Raw genomic sequence first — 17354 nt, forward strand, 5'->3', positions numbered from 1 at the left:
ACTGAACCTGCGTCTAATCTGCAGATCTCGACTCCTAAGTGTCCCCTTCTGCCTTGGGGGGGGGGTTGTTTTCCCTTTGCTAGTTGCTTCCTGTTTAGTGTGCATGTGTGTGCGTTTTAAGAGTTGGAAAAGGGGTCCATGGAAACCTGGAATATACTCACACGGGCTTAAGTTAGATGGGGGTGGGGGACTCAGACAAGAAACAGCCTTTAACGTTCTAGAGTTCCTTTTCATTCTAGGCTGTGTTGCTGTTTGGTCATTAATAGTCTTATAGAACACACACACACGCTTCAATTAGTATGTAATGCGCATTACTTTAAAATATGGTAAGTCAGCGATGCTACGTTAGGGGGCGCTCTTGCTCGCTCTGCTGAGTGGGACCCTGGTCCCTGGACGTCTGCCCTAAAGACTTGCCCGCACGGCCTCGTTGCGTTTAGTTTTAGCATGCCTGTAGCACCCTGTGCCTTCTTCAGACCTGAGAGGGAGACAAAACAACCAAACCAGGGATTCTGGGAAATGCAGCACGCCATACATCTGAGGCACACAACTTCCCTCAAAGAATTGCGGGGTATTCAGAAAGAGCAATAGAGGATGCAATAGAGAAAGAGCAATAGAGGGATGCAATAGAGAGGACTTCCTGTCAGCCCTGCGGGAGTCAACTCCTCCTGAGTGTGGCCAGGTAGAGATGGGCATAATTTTTATATAAGGGCTGGTTATGTCCCCATCTCTATCTCTGAGTCCACCTTGCTTGCTAACCACCATCAAGCATCTTCTGCTACTGCATCTTTACAGAGTTGTAGTGACTTGTTGAGTTTGAGGTCAAAAGATTCAGACTCCATCACCTACCCACCCACACACACGTTAACTGCAACCTAAGCCTGCCTCCAGATTGCTACTGTATGTGAACTGTGAGGAAACTCTATTTTATTCTGAGAAGACTGTTTTTGTTCTATGATTGAGGAGGATAAAAGGGGAGAACACCAGGAAAAACAAGGCTGTACCCAGGCATTCTGGACAGCTTCGTCAAAAAGGCTGTAGTCGCAAAAGGGGTGTACTTTGCTAAACTCCTAGTTTCTGTGTACATCCCTACAAGAATGGGGCCTGCAGTTTGTTAAGAGTGCTGGAAGCTGTAGTTCTGTGAGGGGTAAACTACCGTTCCCATGATTCTTTGGGGGAAGCCATGTGCTACCAGAGGACAAAGGCAGGGGGAAGAAGTCTCCCAGCCCACCAGGGAACGTTCCCCCCCACCCCAAGGCTAAGTTCTGTAATGTGTGAAATAAATCCTCCTGCTCATCCTGAACACCCTCCCCAGCCCCCCAGCCCCACTGTTTGGGTTCAGAGACACTTTTGACCATTAAGCAGACAAGCATGAGCCCCTGAACCCCTCTGCTCAGAAGCCCTTAGCCACTGCTGCCCCAGAGCTGAGGGAAAGAAGGAGGCACTCGGGCCACCGGGGAAATCACAATTCACAGAGCCATAAGCCTCAGTGTCATCATCTTGCTCCTATGTCTTTGGCTCCTGCTATTGATCAGTGGAGAGTCCTCATCAAAAGGCTGCAGGAGATGCTTCCGCTCGGGGGATGAGAAGCAAAGGCGATCCCCAAAACAAAACAAAACAAAGCAAAAAATAAAATAAAAATCCATATAGTAAAATGGTTGTTGGGTGAAGATGAGGCTTTCTAGGTGTCCGTTCAGGGACGTCAACAAAAGCCTCTTCGATTGTAATATCTGCTGTTCCCCCTCTCCTTTCTCCCCGCCTCCCCCTTCCTGACAGATGTGGCCATTTAACAACTTTAGGCCGAAACGGGTGTGTATAAAATGCACCCATTTAGCTCTGACAGGGCAGATTTCACGCCCTGTCTGCCCTGGTTGTAAATTCTCCTCCACCTCTTCGCCAGGCCCAATATATCACCATTTCACCCAGGGCTTTTCCTGACCTGCAGGAGCATATGCCTCACTTTAACTCAGCAAATCAGAAGGAGCCAATGGACTGGCTGGCTCCCTCCTAGGCCTGCCTGCCTGCCTGCCTTATTTATTTATTTACTAACTACCCTTTTCCCTGACAAGACTGAATGGGGCTTACAGATAAAAATAAGAACCACTGAAAACAATAATTAAAACTATACAATTACAATGAAAAGCAGCATGTCACCAGGCCTTTTCACCAGAAGCAGTCAGTTCCCAAAAGCATGTTGGAATGAGACCAGTTGAAGGACAACAAGGAGGGAGCCAGTCCATTTCTCTAGGGAGGGAATTCCAAAGTCTGGGAGCAGCCACCAAGAAGGTCATGTCCTGCGTCCCCACCAAGTGTGCCTGGGAGGGTGGTAGGATTAAGAGAAGGGTCTGATCTTCTGGTAAGGAGAGACTTTTGCAGGACAGAGCCAGGTTTATGCAGAAGCAAGCACCAGCAAGTAGCGCGTATCAGGCTTGCAGTCTCTTTTAGGCTGTTCCTCGCAGCCTAAAAAAGTTATGGGTTCTAGGTCATTATGCTCAGCTTCAGCTGAATGGGAAAGTCTAGTGTAAAGAAACACATCCCTAGAAATGGAGGGAGGGAGGGAGGGACGGTCTACCAGCATCTGTTTGCCCCTTTCCTTTCCTGGATCCACAGAAGTCCCAGTGGTGGCTGATGTCCCATAGACCTAGTGAGGCTACTAAGAAGTCACATTTGTAGGAGTGGATTTAGACACTAGGAGAGGATATATTATTTATCTTTCCTTGCTCATGTGAATGAGATCAACAGAGTACCATCCTCTGCAGCTTGAACCCTGCATAAGCAATAATCCAGGATGCTTTAAGGCAGACTGGATTTTCCTTTTTTCCCTCTTTAAAAACAACAATCACACACATATTGTGTTGTGAAGAAATAAAAGTAACATTTACTTACATACGTAATTGATGCAGCGATTCCAGTAGCAAAATGAAGACAGGTTTATAACTACTATGTAAGTTACAAAAGTACAAAATGTTAGCTCAGAAATGGTGTCTGAACTGCATAACTCAGACACGCATGTATGGTCAGCTTGGAAGCATGATGAAGAAAGAAGAGACTGTCCAGGCAGTAGTTACAGCTTCCTGCCAAGGCAGACCAAAGAAGTGATCTCACAGAGTTCTCTCTAGCAAATTTTATAGGAAAGCTCTGTGACTCACAGCCCCTTCATGTGCCTATCTGGCAAAACATGAACTGCTGGTTTGACTGCAGTAATGTCTGGCAGCATTGGGGGTGTGGCCAATTGGAGGTCAAGGAGGCACGTCCAAGTTCAGGTTTTCTCCCCATCCTCCTCCCTTGCAAAAGTCTTGTGGACACTTAGGCACCACTGTTTTACAGTTAGCATCTGCAATTGCGGAAAACGTCTGGTTCAGAAGGGATCCCTGATGCCACAGTTGCCCCTCCACTTGTTCTGGTACTCTCCCTATCCTCCTCCTCTCCAAAGAAACAGTGGACACTTAGATTTTAGAAGTCGAATGGAATCTGTCCAAAAGTCCATTCGACTTCCAAAACATTTGAAAACCAAATCATGGCTTCTGATTGGCTGCAGGAAGCTCCTGTAGTGAATCAGAAGCTGCGGAAGAAAGTTCGCAAATTGGAACAGTCACTTCTGGGTTTGCAGCGTTCGGGAGCCAAAACGTATGAGTTCCAGGGCATTCGACAACCAAGGTACAACTGTATATCATTTAAATGTTCCACCTTGGTCCAAAAGGGGTCCCTGCTGTCACAATTTCTAGTGTGAATTCATGCCACAATAATTGTACATGGACCATTGCACTGAATTCAATGAGGATTGCTCTGCAGTATGACTAGGATTGCAGCCTGAATCGGGTAGTCTTAAAACTGCAAGAGGGCTGTTAACACAGTGCCCTATACATTTCCAGATCTATGGGAAAACATTAGGCCCACCCCCAGCTTACTCTACAACTCCCCCACCCACCCATAAGATTGTGGAATAGAATGGACGAGACTCCACTGACACCTGCACAGTGTGAGATAATACCAGTTGTTTGCTGCTCAGTGACAGAGCACACACATTGCATATAAAATGGTCCTGGGTTCAATCCTTAGCATCACAAAGCAGGATCCAGAGAGACTGCTGCCTGGAATGCCACTGCCTGTCCATGCTGACAGTACTGAGGTAGGTGGATCAGGAGTCTGACTGCTTTGCACTGAGTCAAACCACTCATCCAACCAGACTGATCATGGGTGGTCTCGCCATCTGTAAATGTTGGCCTTGAGGTGAGGTGCTTCACTAGCAGCACCAAACAGAACTGAGCCCTCTGCTCACCAGCAGATTGGCCTGTTAGCCAAAGGTTCCTCATCCTATCTAGCTTCTTATTGTCATAGATCTAGGGTGCCAGAGCGATATAGAGGGAAAATACAAGCTGCAGAACCGTACCAGAAAAGAAATTCCTGGATTAGCTTCCGCAAACCAGCCTGGTGGCTGGCAAGCTAGTTGCAAAGCTATTGACAAACAGGAGATTTGGGTGGTTGCCAAGAAGATGGAGGGGCATAATGTCACAGAAAAATATGTCCCTTTTGAAATCTAAAGGTGTTATGGAACCAAGGAGGAAGACGTAGGCAGTATTACATGCAGCACTGGGTGCAGGAGGCTGCACCAAGAAACAGGGAGCCATTCTGGTGGTCCCTGCTTTGAAATAAGGGTTCTTCCGCCCCCCCCCCCAAATTGATAGAGTTCTACTAGTTAGGCTGAACCCTTCTAACATATCCTAAGGGCTTGAATGTGTCAGGACATTCAACCTGACTTAAGGCAGCGTATCAAAAGTATGTATGGGGGGGAGACCTTATATAAAATGGGGGCCACCAGTAGGAAAAGTCTGGTCTCTTTAGCTGTTTAGGAAGCTTCTGAGGCCTTCTGCCAAGGACTTCTCTTTTCAGCCCAGCTCCAGGAAAAAAAATAAAGAGAGGGGCTTTGGATTTATTTCCACTAAGCCCAAAGCACACAGGCCTGAGCAAAACCTTGTGAAATGCCCTTAGAACATAAGGGGTAGCTTAACCCCTGTGCAGTCTATCATGTGGGGAAGATCCTAGTGAGAAATACCAGAGAATTGCTTTTAAAGCCAAGGAAGCCAAATGTTGAAGTATATTTTTAAAAAGATTTTTATTGGGGGAAAGGGAAAACAGGAATAAAAAAGGAACAGCAAGGCAACAAATCACACACAGAGACTTTAAATGAATTCAAAAAGCCAATCTAAATCTTAGCTAGCTTGAATTTTATGTGCTTCCCCAGACTTGTAATTCAGAGCATGTGCAGAGTTCGTTGCGGAAGACATGGTTCTAAATCAACAGGACAAAACGATAAAAACAAAGCTTCACTTGTTTATGAAAAGTAGAGACCAGAAGCAGCCTGCCTCTGACAGAGAGAGGCTGTTTTGTGATCTCTGGGCCTGTCAAAAATTTATTTAAAGGCTAGCTCCGCTGCCCTAATGACCCTGAGCTTACATTACAAAAGGGCTAGAGACAGTTCTGACTAGCTGGCCCATTAAAAAACAACAACAACCTTGGAAACCTTATTGGGAAATAAAAGACAGGAAATCTGTCTGTTGCAGACCAGAGGAGTGGTCTGATCAGAAGACACTGTTGATCTATATCAGAAGATAAAGTTTGTTACAGCCTCTCAGACAGAAAATCCCAGACACATCTCTCCTGTTCCCTGGCAGTAAACATACCAATAATACATAATTAACAATTTGCTGCCCTTTCATGACATTGAAAACCAACTGTCTGAAGCCGTTCCATCTACCTAATGGTAGCCTGGCCCTGAACAGAATAATCTTGGTTGGGATAGGGCATGAAGTGACCCTGAGACTTCCTGTGTGCTGATTATGGTCTGTATCACTGAACTATGAAAATACACCTCACCCCCTCAATTTTCAGAGGTGCCAACTTTCCCTCCCAGGCAGCAGAGGGCAAAGGCAGTCTGGAACTGAGGACTTTTCTCATAGGATAGCTTTCTATGGCTTCAGGAGAAGGTCTTTCCTTTTCTCAGAAATTCTGGAACTGGGAACTCTGGGGATTGAATCTGATAGTGTTCTGCGTTGTAGAGTGAGTATGTGCTTTACTATTGAATAATGACTCCTCCCAACAGAACATGCACATATCAGAAAAATGGCACAGAACTGGAAATCAGTGGGATATCATCGTACGCTGATGCAGTATGTATAGAAAGAAACAGGGGTTCAACTTGAATAAAATATTGGGGGGCAGTAAGCCCTGCCCTGCATAATCAATCTCATGACATGGTGTATGGACACTATTTGAATGGCAACACCCATCAACTTTTGTGGGGGCTCAGCCTTGACCCACAGGAATTGGCTCCTATGGAAGGGAAGGGCAAGAACATGCTGGAGGTGCTGTTGCCTTATAGTCCAAATATGGGCTAGAGCAAGAATCCACAATGTTATGCCTGTGGGTACACATGCACCCACAGTGGCCTTCTGTGCTGCTGACAGAGTCCCCTTCCCCTGCTGAAAATAGGCTTGAAACAAGTACAGTGGTACCTCAGGTTAAGTACTTACCGTAATTCATTCCAGAGGTCCATTCTTAACCTGAAACTGTTCTTAACCTGAAGCACCACTTTAGCCAATGAGGCCTCCTGCTGCCGCCGCACTACCAGAGCATGATTTCTGTTCTCATCCTGAAGCAAAGTTCTTAACCTGAAGCACTATTTCTGGGCTAGCGGAGTCTGTAACCTGAAGTGTATGTAACCTGAAGCGTATGTAACCCAAGGTACCACTGTACTCTGTTGTAGTCAATCAGGGTTGATTGTGGTGGGTGCTTGTTTGCTGTGTGTTTGCAAGTGTGTGTATAGCCCAGGACAATGTCTCCAGTTTGCAGATGTGCTCACAAGCCCAAATAGGTTCTTGAGCCTAGCATAAACTCTTAACAAGCTAGAAATAATCTTGAGGAACTTTCACCCCCACCAGAGAACCATGTTGGTTGGGAAAATTCTAGGCCCAAATGTGTAATAAGGAGTTGTACATAGCATCTCCACTCCACTCTAAGGGTTATCTTGAAATTTGAGAAAGAAACCAAGAAGCAACCAGAGGTGGAAAAAAATTGTACTAATGAGTGATTTCATCTACCCTCACATTAACCAGGGAAATGAATAATTGGGTTATGATGAAGAAAGAAGTGAATCTTGAGTGGTTTCCAGGATTTGATGGAAGTATTGTCAAGCCATTTGGGAACGGTGACCACAGTGCTATTAAATGCAACATATACAGGAGTGGAAACTTGCCCACAAAGTCCAACACAGTCACATTTAATTTCAAAAGAGGAAATGAGGGGATTCATTAAAAGGAATTTGAAAGGGAGGGTCAGCAAGGTCAAATCCCTTCAGGAAGCTTGAAGGTTATTTAAAACCACTAAAACAGAAGCTCAGGCACAATGTATAGCACAGACTAAAAGTGCAATCCTATACATGTGTTCTCAACCCCTGGGACATCAATAGGACTTACTCCCAGATAAATGTGCATAGGATGGCAACCTAAGATCATTAGGATGTCAGTGCTGTTTATAAGGAGGGCCATGGAAACGTTGAGAGGCAAGAAGGTTTTCTTTTTTAAAAAAGGGATTTTTTTCCCCAGATGAGAAGAACTGGAAGAAGCACAAACTCTCAATAATAAGATAATGTAGTAAGCCTACAACTTACACTTATTTAACTTATGCCCCTTCAGCTTTACGCACTTGGTTTTTTGTTGTTTTTGTTTTAAAGTAAAAAGGGGGTGGGCACCCAGAGAAAAGGATTTTGGTGAATCCACATTCCATTGCCTCCAGTGTCTTTTGACTATACACAGTTATGGTTTTAGGCGTCATCCCCAAATTGTAACCCCTGTGCATGATGTGGGCTTACTGTACACACATAAACAGAGAGCCTGCAGAACAAAAAATGAGATGGATGTCGCCAAACATAATGAGTTATAGCCAGTGCTGTGCAAAGGAACTTGTTCCGTCAGTGCAAGGATTCATGCTTGCACACTGGGATTTTTTTTGCTCTCCTGCATGCTCCCTTATTCTGTTTTCGGGGTTCTCCTAATCCTCTGGAGCAGATTTGGGGAGTGTGTGGGGCATGTGAGTGGGAGGAAGTTCTGTTTTGCAAATGTAAATCCTTGCACTGATGGATGTAAATCCTTGCACTGTAATGGATACTGCTCCTTACAAATGAGCTTTTTTCTTTTTCTTTTTCACATCAGTAATAGGAAACCAGATAAGGTAGGACCATTATATGACAAAGGCGTGAAAGGGTCACTAAAGAAGTACAGGGAGATTGCAAGGCAGGATAGTTAGTTATCTACATTAGTCTTTATTGCAAAATATGTTGGACAAATACCCACCCTAGAAAATTATGGGTTTGTCAATCTAACTTGTTTCTCAAGTAAATGGGTTCAAAGCATTTAAGATACATTTGTTAAAACATGTAGAACACAGGTAGGGAAACTCTTTCAGCCTGAGGACCACAGTCTAGGAGTAAGTGGGGCCAGAGGCAAAGTAGATGGAACAATGAGTTGGCTGGATTCTACACATTTTCACACCTAATTAAGCCTCTATCTAGGCAAGCAAGAGACACTATCAAACTTCAAGGGCACATGTTTTGGGACCCAAATTTGTAACTCATCATACCAGTACAGCAGTAACCATGAGTACATGTGGCCCAGTACAAATATCCACCTGCTTCAAATGCCTGGTGGAATAAATAAATGTGTCTTAAACTGATGGCAAACTCTTCACAATGAGGATGATTGACACACTTCTAAGGGAAGGGAGTTCCACAAACATGGACCACCATGAAGAGGGCCCCAACTCCAGCCACCAGGACAACACTCATCAGCGATGCCATGAGAAAATCTTCTTTTGCAGAGCTGACGGCCCCAGTTAGCATGGAGACACACTCTTTTAAGTCTTTGGGCACAAAGTCATTATGGTCTTTATAAGTCAACATCAGTACCTTGAATTCAGTGTTCAGTGGGATTTACTCTCCTGTAGGTCTGCACAGGAATGCATAGAGAACTTCAGCATCCAAACATGCTACTAAGAGAGCAGAATCATCTTAGCACATTTTCAAAGAAAAATCTGAGAACATAGCTATTAACAATCTGTGCAGGATAACAATCTGTCTCAGGGCAGAGGGACAAGAGCAGCTGGTAGAATCTCTTTTGGTTTAAGGTTGACAACTCAGTTTTTGCACCAGTTTCTGCTGGAAAAAGGATATTCCATCTGCAGCCTCAAGACAGGGGATACACATGCACTTTCTTCTTCCTTAAGGCCCTTGAGTTACTACTGAACTAGCCCTGTTAGGTGCCACTAGTCTTCCAGGCCCTATTTCTGTCTTTGCTTGCAGGCAAGGTAAATAATGGCATATCCCTCTGCTCCTTAAATCCAGTGGAGATTCTAATCTGTATAGGTGACTGCCAGCAAAAGGCCCAGTGGGTGATTATCGACTATTCAGACCTTTTAATTATTTGCTCCTTATCAAATCTGGTTCTGGAACAGGAGGGTTAGTGGTAGATGTGCCCAAGTACACTTTAGTCCTCCCTCACATTGGGAAACTCACAATTAGAGCAAATCCTGCTATCCACCCAGTTATATGTATAAACCAGCAAAGACTTGCCAATTTTTTTCCCTGGCTGGGTTTCTATGCCTTTAAGAGCAGCAAGGGAGGCTGAAACGTACAGCGCAAAGCCTATGCATGTTTAATCAGAATAAAGTCCTACTGTATTCAATGGGTCTTACTGCTGAGCAATCCTGGTTTAGGGTTGCAGGCACATTAAGTAGGTGGGAGCTTCACCTGTAAAACTGCTACCTATCATACAGCTTTATGTGTGTCTGTGAGAGTGTGTGTGTACAACGTGGCAACCTTTAATCCAGAGAATGGCTGTCCATAGAAAGGTCTCCCACTTTACGCATCTGTCTACCCAAAGCGCGTTTAGTGACAGCGGATAAGGCATGCAGGTTGGTAAATTATTCCGGATCGATGGCCTAAGATAGTGTGATGTCACAAAACCGGGAGGCTCGTTCTGCAAAGGAGCTGGAGAGAAGCGGCTTTCTCTCTCTCCTTTCTCTCTCTCTTCCCGGCCCCTTCTCTCCGGGCAGGCTTCGGAGGGAGCAGCCTGGGCCGGCTGCGGAGCTGAGTGAAGGACGATCCCTTACATTGTGTTTCAGTGCGGGGTCTTTCCGGGTTAATGAGCTGACATCATGATTAAAGCTGACCATTTGTAATGTGTCTGGAGCCTGTTGAAAAGCACTGAAAAGGTTAATGCGGTAAACCAGGACAGCACCTGCCCCGCACGAGGAGGGGAGGAGCCGGGCCACTTTCCCTAATCAATTAGCCCCTTAATGAGTCTATCCAAAGTAGTTAAGGGGAGTGAATGATCGTGCCGCGGCTCGCTCGTCATCTCGCTATCCCTAATTATTTTATAAGCACTTGATTCAATATGCCGAGGCCTAACACGGGGGCTGGGAGTTAATGAAAATGTCATTTGGAAACGTCTTGACATTTGTCTGTATTGATCGGAATCTTGCTTTTATCTCTCATTATGTATTTTGGGGGAGAGAGAGGAAGGGGATAATCAGCCCATTAAGAAAGCCCATCGGGGGGAAGAGGGGGAACCCAGACGTGAAAGAGGACCGAAGGAGAGGGGAAGACATTGACTCTCAGGTCTCATCTCCCACGCCACACAAAAAACGCTTCTAAGGCTCTGCTCTCTCCCTTTCTGGGCCTGGGTAGAAGAGGGGTGGACACTATGAAGGAAGCCTAGTCTTGAACCTCGGCGAATTGACGCACTATCAGCGTCCATTGTTCCAGGACTCAGAAGTGGCAGCAGCGGTGGAGTGGGAGTCAGTCCCGCTGGAAATCGAACTCCGCTCTGGGATCCCTTCTCCACTTCCTCGGATCCCAGCTAAGCGCGGGCTTGCGACGCAAAAGGCCTACTGCACAAGCTCAGAGGCGTCCTTGCACTCGTTGTTGCGTCACCTTTTCAGAACTCAGCCCTGGCGCAGATCTGAGTCTAGAGAGGATTGCCGATCCTAGCCCCCTGGGAGTAAGCCCCATTGAAGTTCAGTGGGGCTTACTTCTGAGTAGACATGGCTAAGCTTGTCCCGAAGATGGAGCCTCCAAAGGGCTGGAGCAGCAAATGTCGGACATGTCAGGATCATAACTGCACCAGTCACCAACGCAAACAATGACCCAATGAGAAATGTGGGAGGATATCCTACCCCAGGGCAACGTTAGGAGTCGGAGGGGGTAAAACCATCCTGAATGTAATTCTATCATACATTGCACATAAACCATAAATATGTACCTTCTGCAGTACTTATGAATGTAAAATGCTGAGATTATCCCCAAAATCTGTTGACAGTACCTAGTCTTGAAACAGCGCCTTTGAGCATGTGAAGAGTGACCTATCGTCACTTTGTAATCATAAATAACCCACACACAACTGAAATTGATAGCAAGGACTTCCACAGTCTGGGGTGTGCCCATAACCCCCCAGTACCGCTTATTTAGACAATGAGCACTGAAAAAACTTGGTCATCGCTTCCAGCATGCAAAGTTTATGCGGAGAGATTTGAACCCAGACCTTCCGCCTTCCCACCCAGCGTGCAAGCCAGTAAACCTGTTTGAAGGGGAATATCGTTTCCCCCCCAACTTTGGGGATTTCGTGTGGTGAACAGTAACTGTTCGTGCGCTCATTATTTACTCATTGTAAAACCCATTCTGTTATGCAGCAGGGTTTCAAAATTCAACAGATCGAAATTTGCTGTTGCAGGTGATGCGGTTCGAATCCTGCCGAACTGAATCCGTGGCTACTATAAATCAGGTCCCACACCAAACTCAACAATCTTCCTTCCTTCTCACTCTGCCCTGGTACGTTCCAAAAGAATAGCAAAACTCCCTCTGAGAGCAAACGCGGGGGGCGAGGGCAAAAGAAGCCAAAAGAAGTGGACACTGAAAATCAGAGACGTGCCCTCATGCTCGGGGAACCGGGGCAGCCTTGAGGGAGATAGTTTTTTCTTCAACCCCCCCCCCCCCCAGCAAGATGTACCCCCTTCAAAACTACAAGTCTCAACATGTTCCGGAGTCGCGAAATGTTGAGTCAGATGCAAACGGAGGAAAAGACGCGCGCGCGCGCGCAAATGGGTACAGATGGGGAGAACTGAAACGGCCTCCTGGTGAAGGGCTCCGCTGGCTGGCTGGCACTTTGAACAGAGGCACTTGCCCTTCGGAGGTGAGAATAAATTTGCAACACTTTGTTGCAGGACCCCCTTTTCCAAATAAAATAAAAAGGAACGGCAGTGCTGTTTTCACACTATGTTTGACAATCCCCAAGCAGGGGACTTGAGGAATAAGCGGTTCGAAGATGTCCACGGTGGCTGTGACATTCGGGAACCAACCAACCAACCTCTTTGGATCTGCTTCACCGAAAATATAAATGGCCCTTTCAACTACTGGCAACATTGACATCGCTTTTGCTCGCTTCTTCCTCCTGAGCTGGTGAATCTCACGCAGATAAAGCACGGGAAGCAGACAACCGGCTCTTGCTCCACGGCGGCGTCTTGCGTAAATCATTAAAACAGGCAAATGTTGCATTATGGACGTGCTCTTTTCATTAAGACACCTGGCTTCACGTGCCTTCCCAATGCGATTGGATGGCTGTCCCAGCAAACAGTGGACGACTCTCGTTTCGTTTCGGTTTTTTTTCCTCAGCCCCCCCCCCCCTCCAAAGGAAAGTTTCTGAAAACTTTTGGAGAGAACGATTCTCTCCCTCCCCCACCCCTCCACCCACTTTTTGAGTGCGATCAAAGCTGTACAAGCCCAGAGGAAGCGGGGCGATTGTATTACAATCATTGGAAGGCATTTATGTCAATCCTCTCAGAAAGCCTAAATAATTGCATATTGTTACATACGTCGTATATATCTATATAAACCCTGCGCCATCGGGATGGATTACATCCCATGGGGAAGATTAGGGATGTACCTGCATGAGTTTGGGAAGGGGAAGGCATTTCTCAGCTTGTATTGCAAGCGGTCTCTCTCTCCCCCCCCCCCGCCCCCGCCCGCTTTGCTGCGCGCTCCTTGCCTAGGCAGCTTGGCGCCAGACAACTTGAATGCGCGCAGTCTTTTCATTTCGCCTGCAATCTCCCATCCGTGGAAAAGCAGGGGCTCCGGCTGTCCCCCCACCCCACCCTCCTGCCCACCCCACCCTTCCCTTCTCCCATGGGATGCAGATGAGTGACCGTCCCGTTGGGCTGAGGGCTTAAACAGCAAAGCGAAAACATTGGCTTTCATCCATGCATGGGTGTCTCTCCCCCCCCCCTTCTTCTTCCCCGATTGACATTGCTAGACAAGATATTTCGGGGGCTGCGCGGGGGATAAAAAGTGAAGATAATGAAAGCGCCAAGGATCCGTTGCTAGAATGCTGCCCTTCTGGTTTAAATACCAGATCTCTTTCCATAAGCTGTTTAATGCCAAGCCTCTTAGCCTTCCGCCTGAGCCCCAACCGCTTGCAGAGCCAGACTGGAAATGAATGGAGAACACAAATACACAAGTGCAGCGGGGCGTGTGTGCATGGGTTTTATATATATAAGCTCTGGGGACTGTTGCATGAGGAGAATACTTTGTTTTAGGAAACACATATTGTGTACTAGCCCAATTAGCCATATACTAGGAATGTCGTCTTTCCCCCTTCTGTCTCTGCCATTGGTAGGAGAGGAGACGTCTAAGGTAGAGTTGCTTAGCCACTTCCTGAACCACTGGGAATAGTTTCGGACCCGTTTGATCTGAAAGTCAACCCTGCTAGTTTCAGATTATTCAAGTGTGCTTCAGAACCCAACCTCCGATCTCAGGACTTATTTTATACAGGCAATGGCAGCTACATAACACCTTGGCAAAATGTTGGCGCGAATCAAACGCCCATATCAGATTGCTAAACGGTGTGATCATCCCAAAGCCTCATTTCGTTATTTAAGGCAACAAACTGAGGCAACTTCGATTCACCCTAAAGGGTTATAAAAGTTAAGGGTGGCTTGGGATACACATCAAACCTCTGTGGACTTTTAGCCCCGACTAGATCGTGGGTTTATTATTATTATTATTATTATTATTATTATTATTATTATTAATCTGGCCCGCTTCCTTTTTGTCTGGGGCAGGGGCAAACCGATCACGTCGGTTTCGGTGGCCCTGCAAAGTCGGCGGCTGACAGCGTTCTAGAATTTTGAAACTTTCCGGGGCAGCCTGGCTGCCTGTGATTGGCCGAGGCGGATGTAACCTCCATGCAAATGAAGCCACGCCACCCCGCCGCCTGGAGATCAATAGAGATCTGAGAGAGAAAGGAGCATGCATTCAGGCTCGGCAAGCTCAGGGAAAACCTGCCAAGGCACGCCAAAAACACCCCCCCAAACTGGTCCCCCCAAAGGCAGGCGAGGTAGCCAAGCCCCCCAGGCAGCCCCCGCACCCTCCGACGAGACCCCCTGTCCCCAGCGCGCCTCTAAAGCGAGAGCTGTTCTCTTGTTTCTTATGAGCCCAGGATGAGCAACAAAGAAGACCCGAGCAAGTGTTGTCCCGCAGCACCTCCGCTCTCCAGTTTCACCATCCAGTCCATCCTAGGCAGCGGCACCTCGGAAGGAGGCAGGGAGCCCAACTCCAAGCAGCCAGCCTCCGCCTCCGCTTGGCCGAGCAGGAAGAGGAGCCTCTCCATATCCTCCGAAGAAGAGGAGCCGGATGAGAGCTGGAAACACCCCGCTTGCTTCTGCCCCGACTCGCATGGTCCTAAAGAAACGTGCCACAAACACCACCAACCCATCAGTTTCACGTGTCTCAGTAAGTACTGGACCAAGGGGGAGGAAAAGAAAAGCCATTCAAACCTCCTTTACTTCCTAATTAGGAAGGATGATATGTAGGTGCATCTTATTATATTGGCGGACCGTGTTATTAGGAAGAATGCAGCGTGTTGTGTGTGTGTGTGTTGAGGAAAAAAAACAGCTTTGCAAGTAACCACTGTTTTATTTGAACGGCAGTCTTTCCGATCGCCGGGCTTTTAGGGTGCGAAATTAACCTAGATGACATCAGGGATGGAATAGGTTGTGGGAAGCCCGGCGAACAGCGGTTTGAGCTTTTCTGCGAATGTATAGGGTGCAGTTTTCAAGCTCTCTCAATGCTATTTGTTTTGGTTGTTTTAAAAATCTGTATTTGTTTCCTTTTGTGCGTGCTAAATTCGGATGTCATACAGATTAAGGAACCCTTTCGTTTTTAAGAGACATGTTATTATCTTATCATGCCTTTTCCGTCCAGTCTTTGGGGAGATCACTTCTTTATTATGATGGATAACGGTGATCTCCCCCCCCCTCCCCGCCCGCACTCACCCCAACAAAAAGGCAAGAGAAGCCGGGGGTTTTTTCCGCAGGATTCCCGAATACATAATTGATGAAATGTTAAATGTATAAAAAGTCAAATTCTCGCGATTCAGCAGGAAAAGGGTCGTATTTGAAAACACGGGCACGCCCTTGCACCGCGTTGACCAAGAATTCAGATTGAATTCGGTGGCGCTAACAGAACCCCCCCCCCCCGTATGAATACGGTGGCAGCTTTAAGCTGCACTCCTAAATAGAATAACTTACCTGGGAGTAAATCCCATTAAACTTAGCGGGGTTTAGTTTTGAGGTGGCGAGTATGAGGTTGCGCTTTTAGAATTATAACCGAGAATGAACTGGATTGTAAAGGCTGCCCTTGGAAACAGACTTACTCGTGAGCGCAGCACCGATGCGAAGGAGGGCTGCTCTCCTGTGAGGTGCACTGAAGTTTTTGCCTGACCTTGAAAGGACTTCATAAATTCCAGTTGCAATTCGTTTATAGAATGATGATAAATATTTTCTTAGGAAGATATGGAAGAACTGGAGCTCTGGAACAAGCAGCAATCGACTGCCTGGGTTTAGTGTTTGGTGGGATTCGTATATTGGTGTCGGTGGGTTGTGGTGTCTGTGTGTGCTTGTGGGGAGGGACACATGGCCATGCCAATCTGATCCGAAAGGCATCTCCACACCCCCCTTCCTTTTTTTTAATTTCTCCCTCCAAGGCAACCCGAAGGGGAACGGCTCGGCGATCAGTTCCGACCGGACGCCGCCTTTCCTTTCTCCGTCCCAGCCGGACTTCAAGGAAGAGAAAGAGAAGCACTTCGGGCCGGGCTCGCCGGCTTCGTCGGAGCGGCAGCGGGACGGCGCGGAGCGGCAGGCGAGCTCGGCCAAGAAGAAGACGCGCACGGTTTTCTCGCGGAGCCAGGTCTACCAGCTGGAGTCCACCTTCGACATGAAGCGCTACCTGAGCAGCTCGGAGCGCGCCTGCCTGGCCTCCAGCTTGCAGCTGACAGAGACCCAGGTGAAAACCTGGTTTCAGAACCGCAGGAACAAATGGAAACGGCAACTCTCGGCGGAACTGGAGGCGGCCAACATGGCCCACGCCTCAGCCCAGACTCTCGTGGGGATGCCCCTAGTTTTCAGAGACAACTCTCTCCTCAGAGTGCCGGTTCCCAGATCCATCGCCTTCCCGGCTCCCTTATACTACCCAGGCAGCAATTTGTCGGCCTTACCTCTTTATAATCTCTACAACAAGATCGACTATTGAACTGACGCCGCCGTCTCCACCCACGACCTTTTCTTCACCCGCCCGCCTGTTATTCATAGGAAAGGAGAAATGTGCTTCTTGCATTGTTAAGAAATACACCATGTGTATTCATTATTATGATTATATTTTTTTTTAAGGGGGGAAAAAAACCCCAGAACATTTTATTTATGGGAATCCTCTCTGGGTTAGTTTTGTTCTGCTTGTTTTCTAGACTGCCCTAGAGAGTGTGTCACTTCCAGCCCTCTCTCCCTCGAGCCCCCTTCACAACCCATTTTCTTTAGTCTGTCCTTTTCTGACATAATAACAAAGTGACTTTCCGACCTCGAGCAGAACAGGAAACCCAACACATCAACTCACCTTTAGAAAGAACCGCGCGGCTCTGTCTGCCTGTGCGCGCAGGTAGGATAAAAACAGGGCGCTGGAGTGGCCAGCCATTTTCCAGTCTCCCCTCGCCCGCCCCCACCGTTCCTTTTTGCCCTGAGTATTAATTATATCTGCGGGAAATAAAAAATAATAATAATAGTGTATTTCAGATCTGTACATATTTTTAAAAGAAAATAAAGCATTTTAAACATCGTTGGTAACTTGGATCAGATTGCTTGTGTATTTCAGTTGGCGTACCTCCCCGCCCCTAAAAATAAAATAAAATACATGTATTTGGGTTTTAGGTGTGAAAAGTTGGATGCGTTCTGCCCTCTGGGCCCCTCTCGCTGGAAGTTTGAAAAAA

General features: G+C 47.0%; 1 protein-coding gene across 1 annotated transcript in view; it reads left to right on the forward strand.

The window, feature by feature from the left end:
• Window positions 1-17121, forward strand: part of HMX2 (H6 family homeobox 2) — a 31339-nt gene extending 14218 nt beyond the window's left edge. The window contains exons 2-3 of the mRNA XM_083441143.1: window positions 14538-14830; window positions 16083-17121. Coding sequence (XP_083297269.1) covers window positions 14538-14830; window positions 16083-16627 — 838 coding nt within the window. The 3' untranslated portion in view covers window positions 16628-17121. The remainder of the gene's footprint in view (window positions 1-14537; window positions 14831-16082) is intronic.
• Window positions 17122-17354: the final 233 nt, after the last annotated feature.

The sequence above is a fragment of the Podarcis tiliguerta genome, assembly GCF_965153285.1.
Source record: "Podarcis tiliguerta genome assembly, chromosome: 5".
In the NCBI taxonomy this organism is placed as follows: domain Eukaryota; kingdom Metazoa; phylum Chordata; class Lepidosauria; order Squamata; family Lacertidae; genus Podarcis; species Podarcis tiliguerta.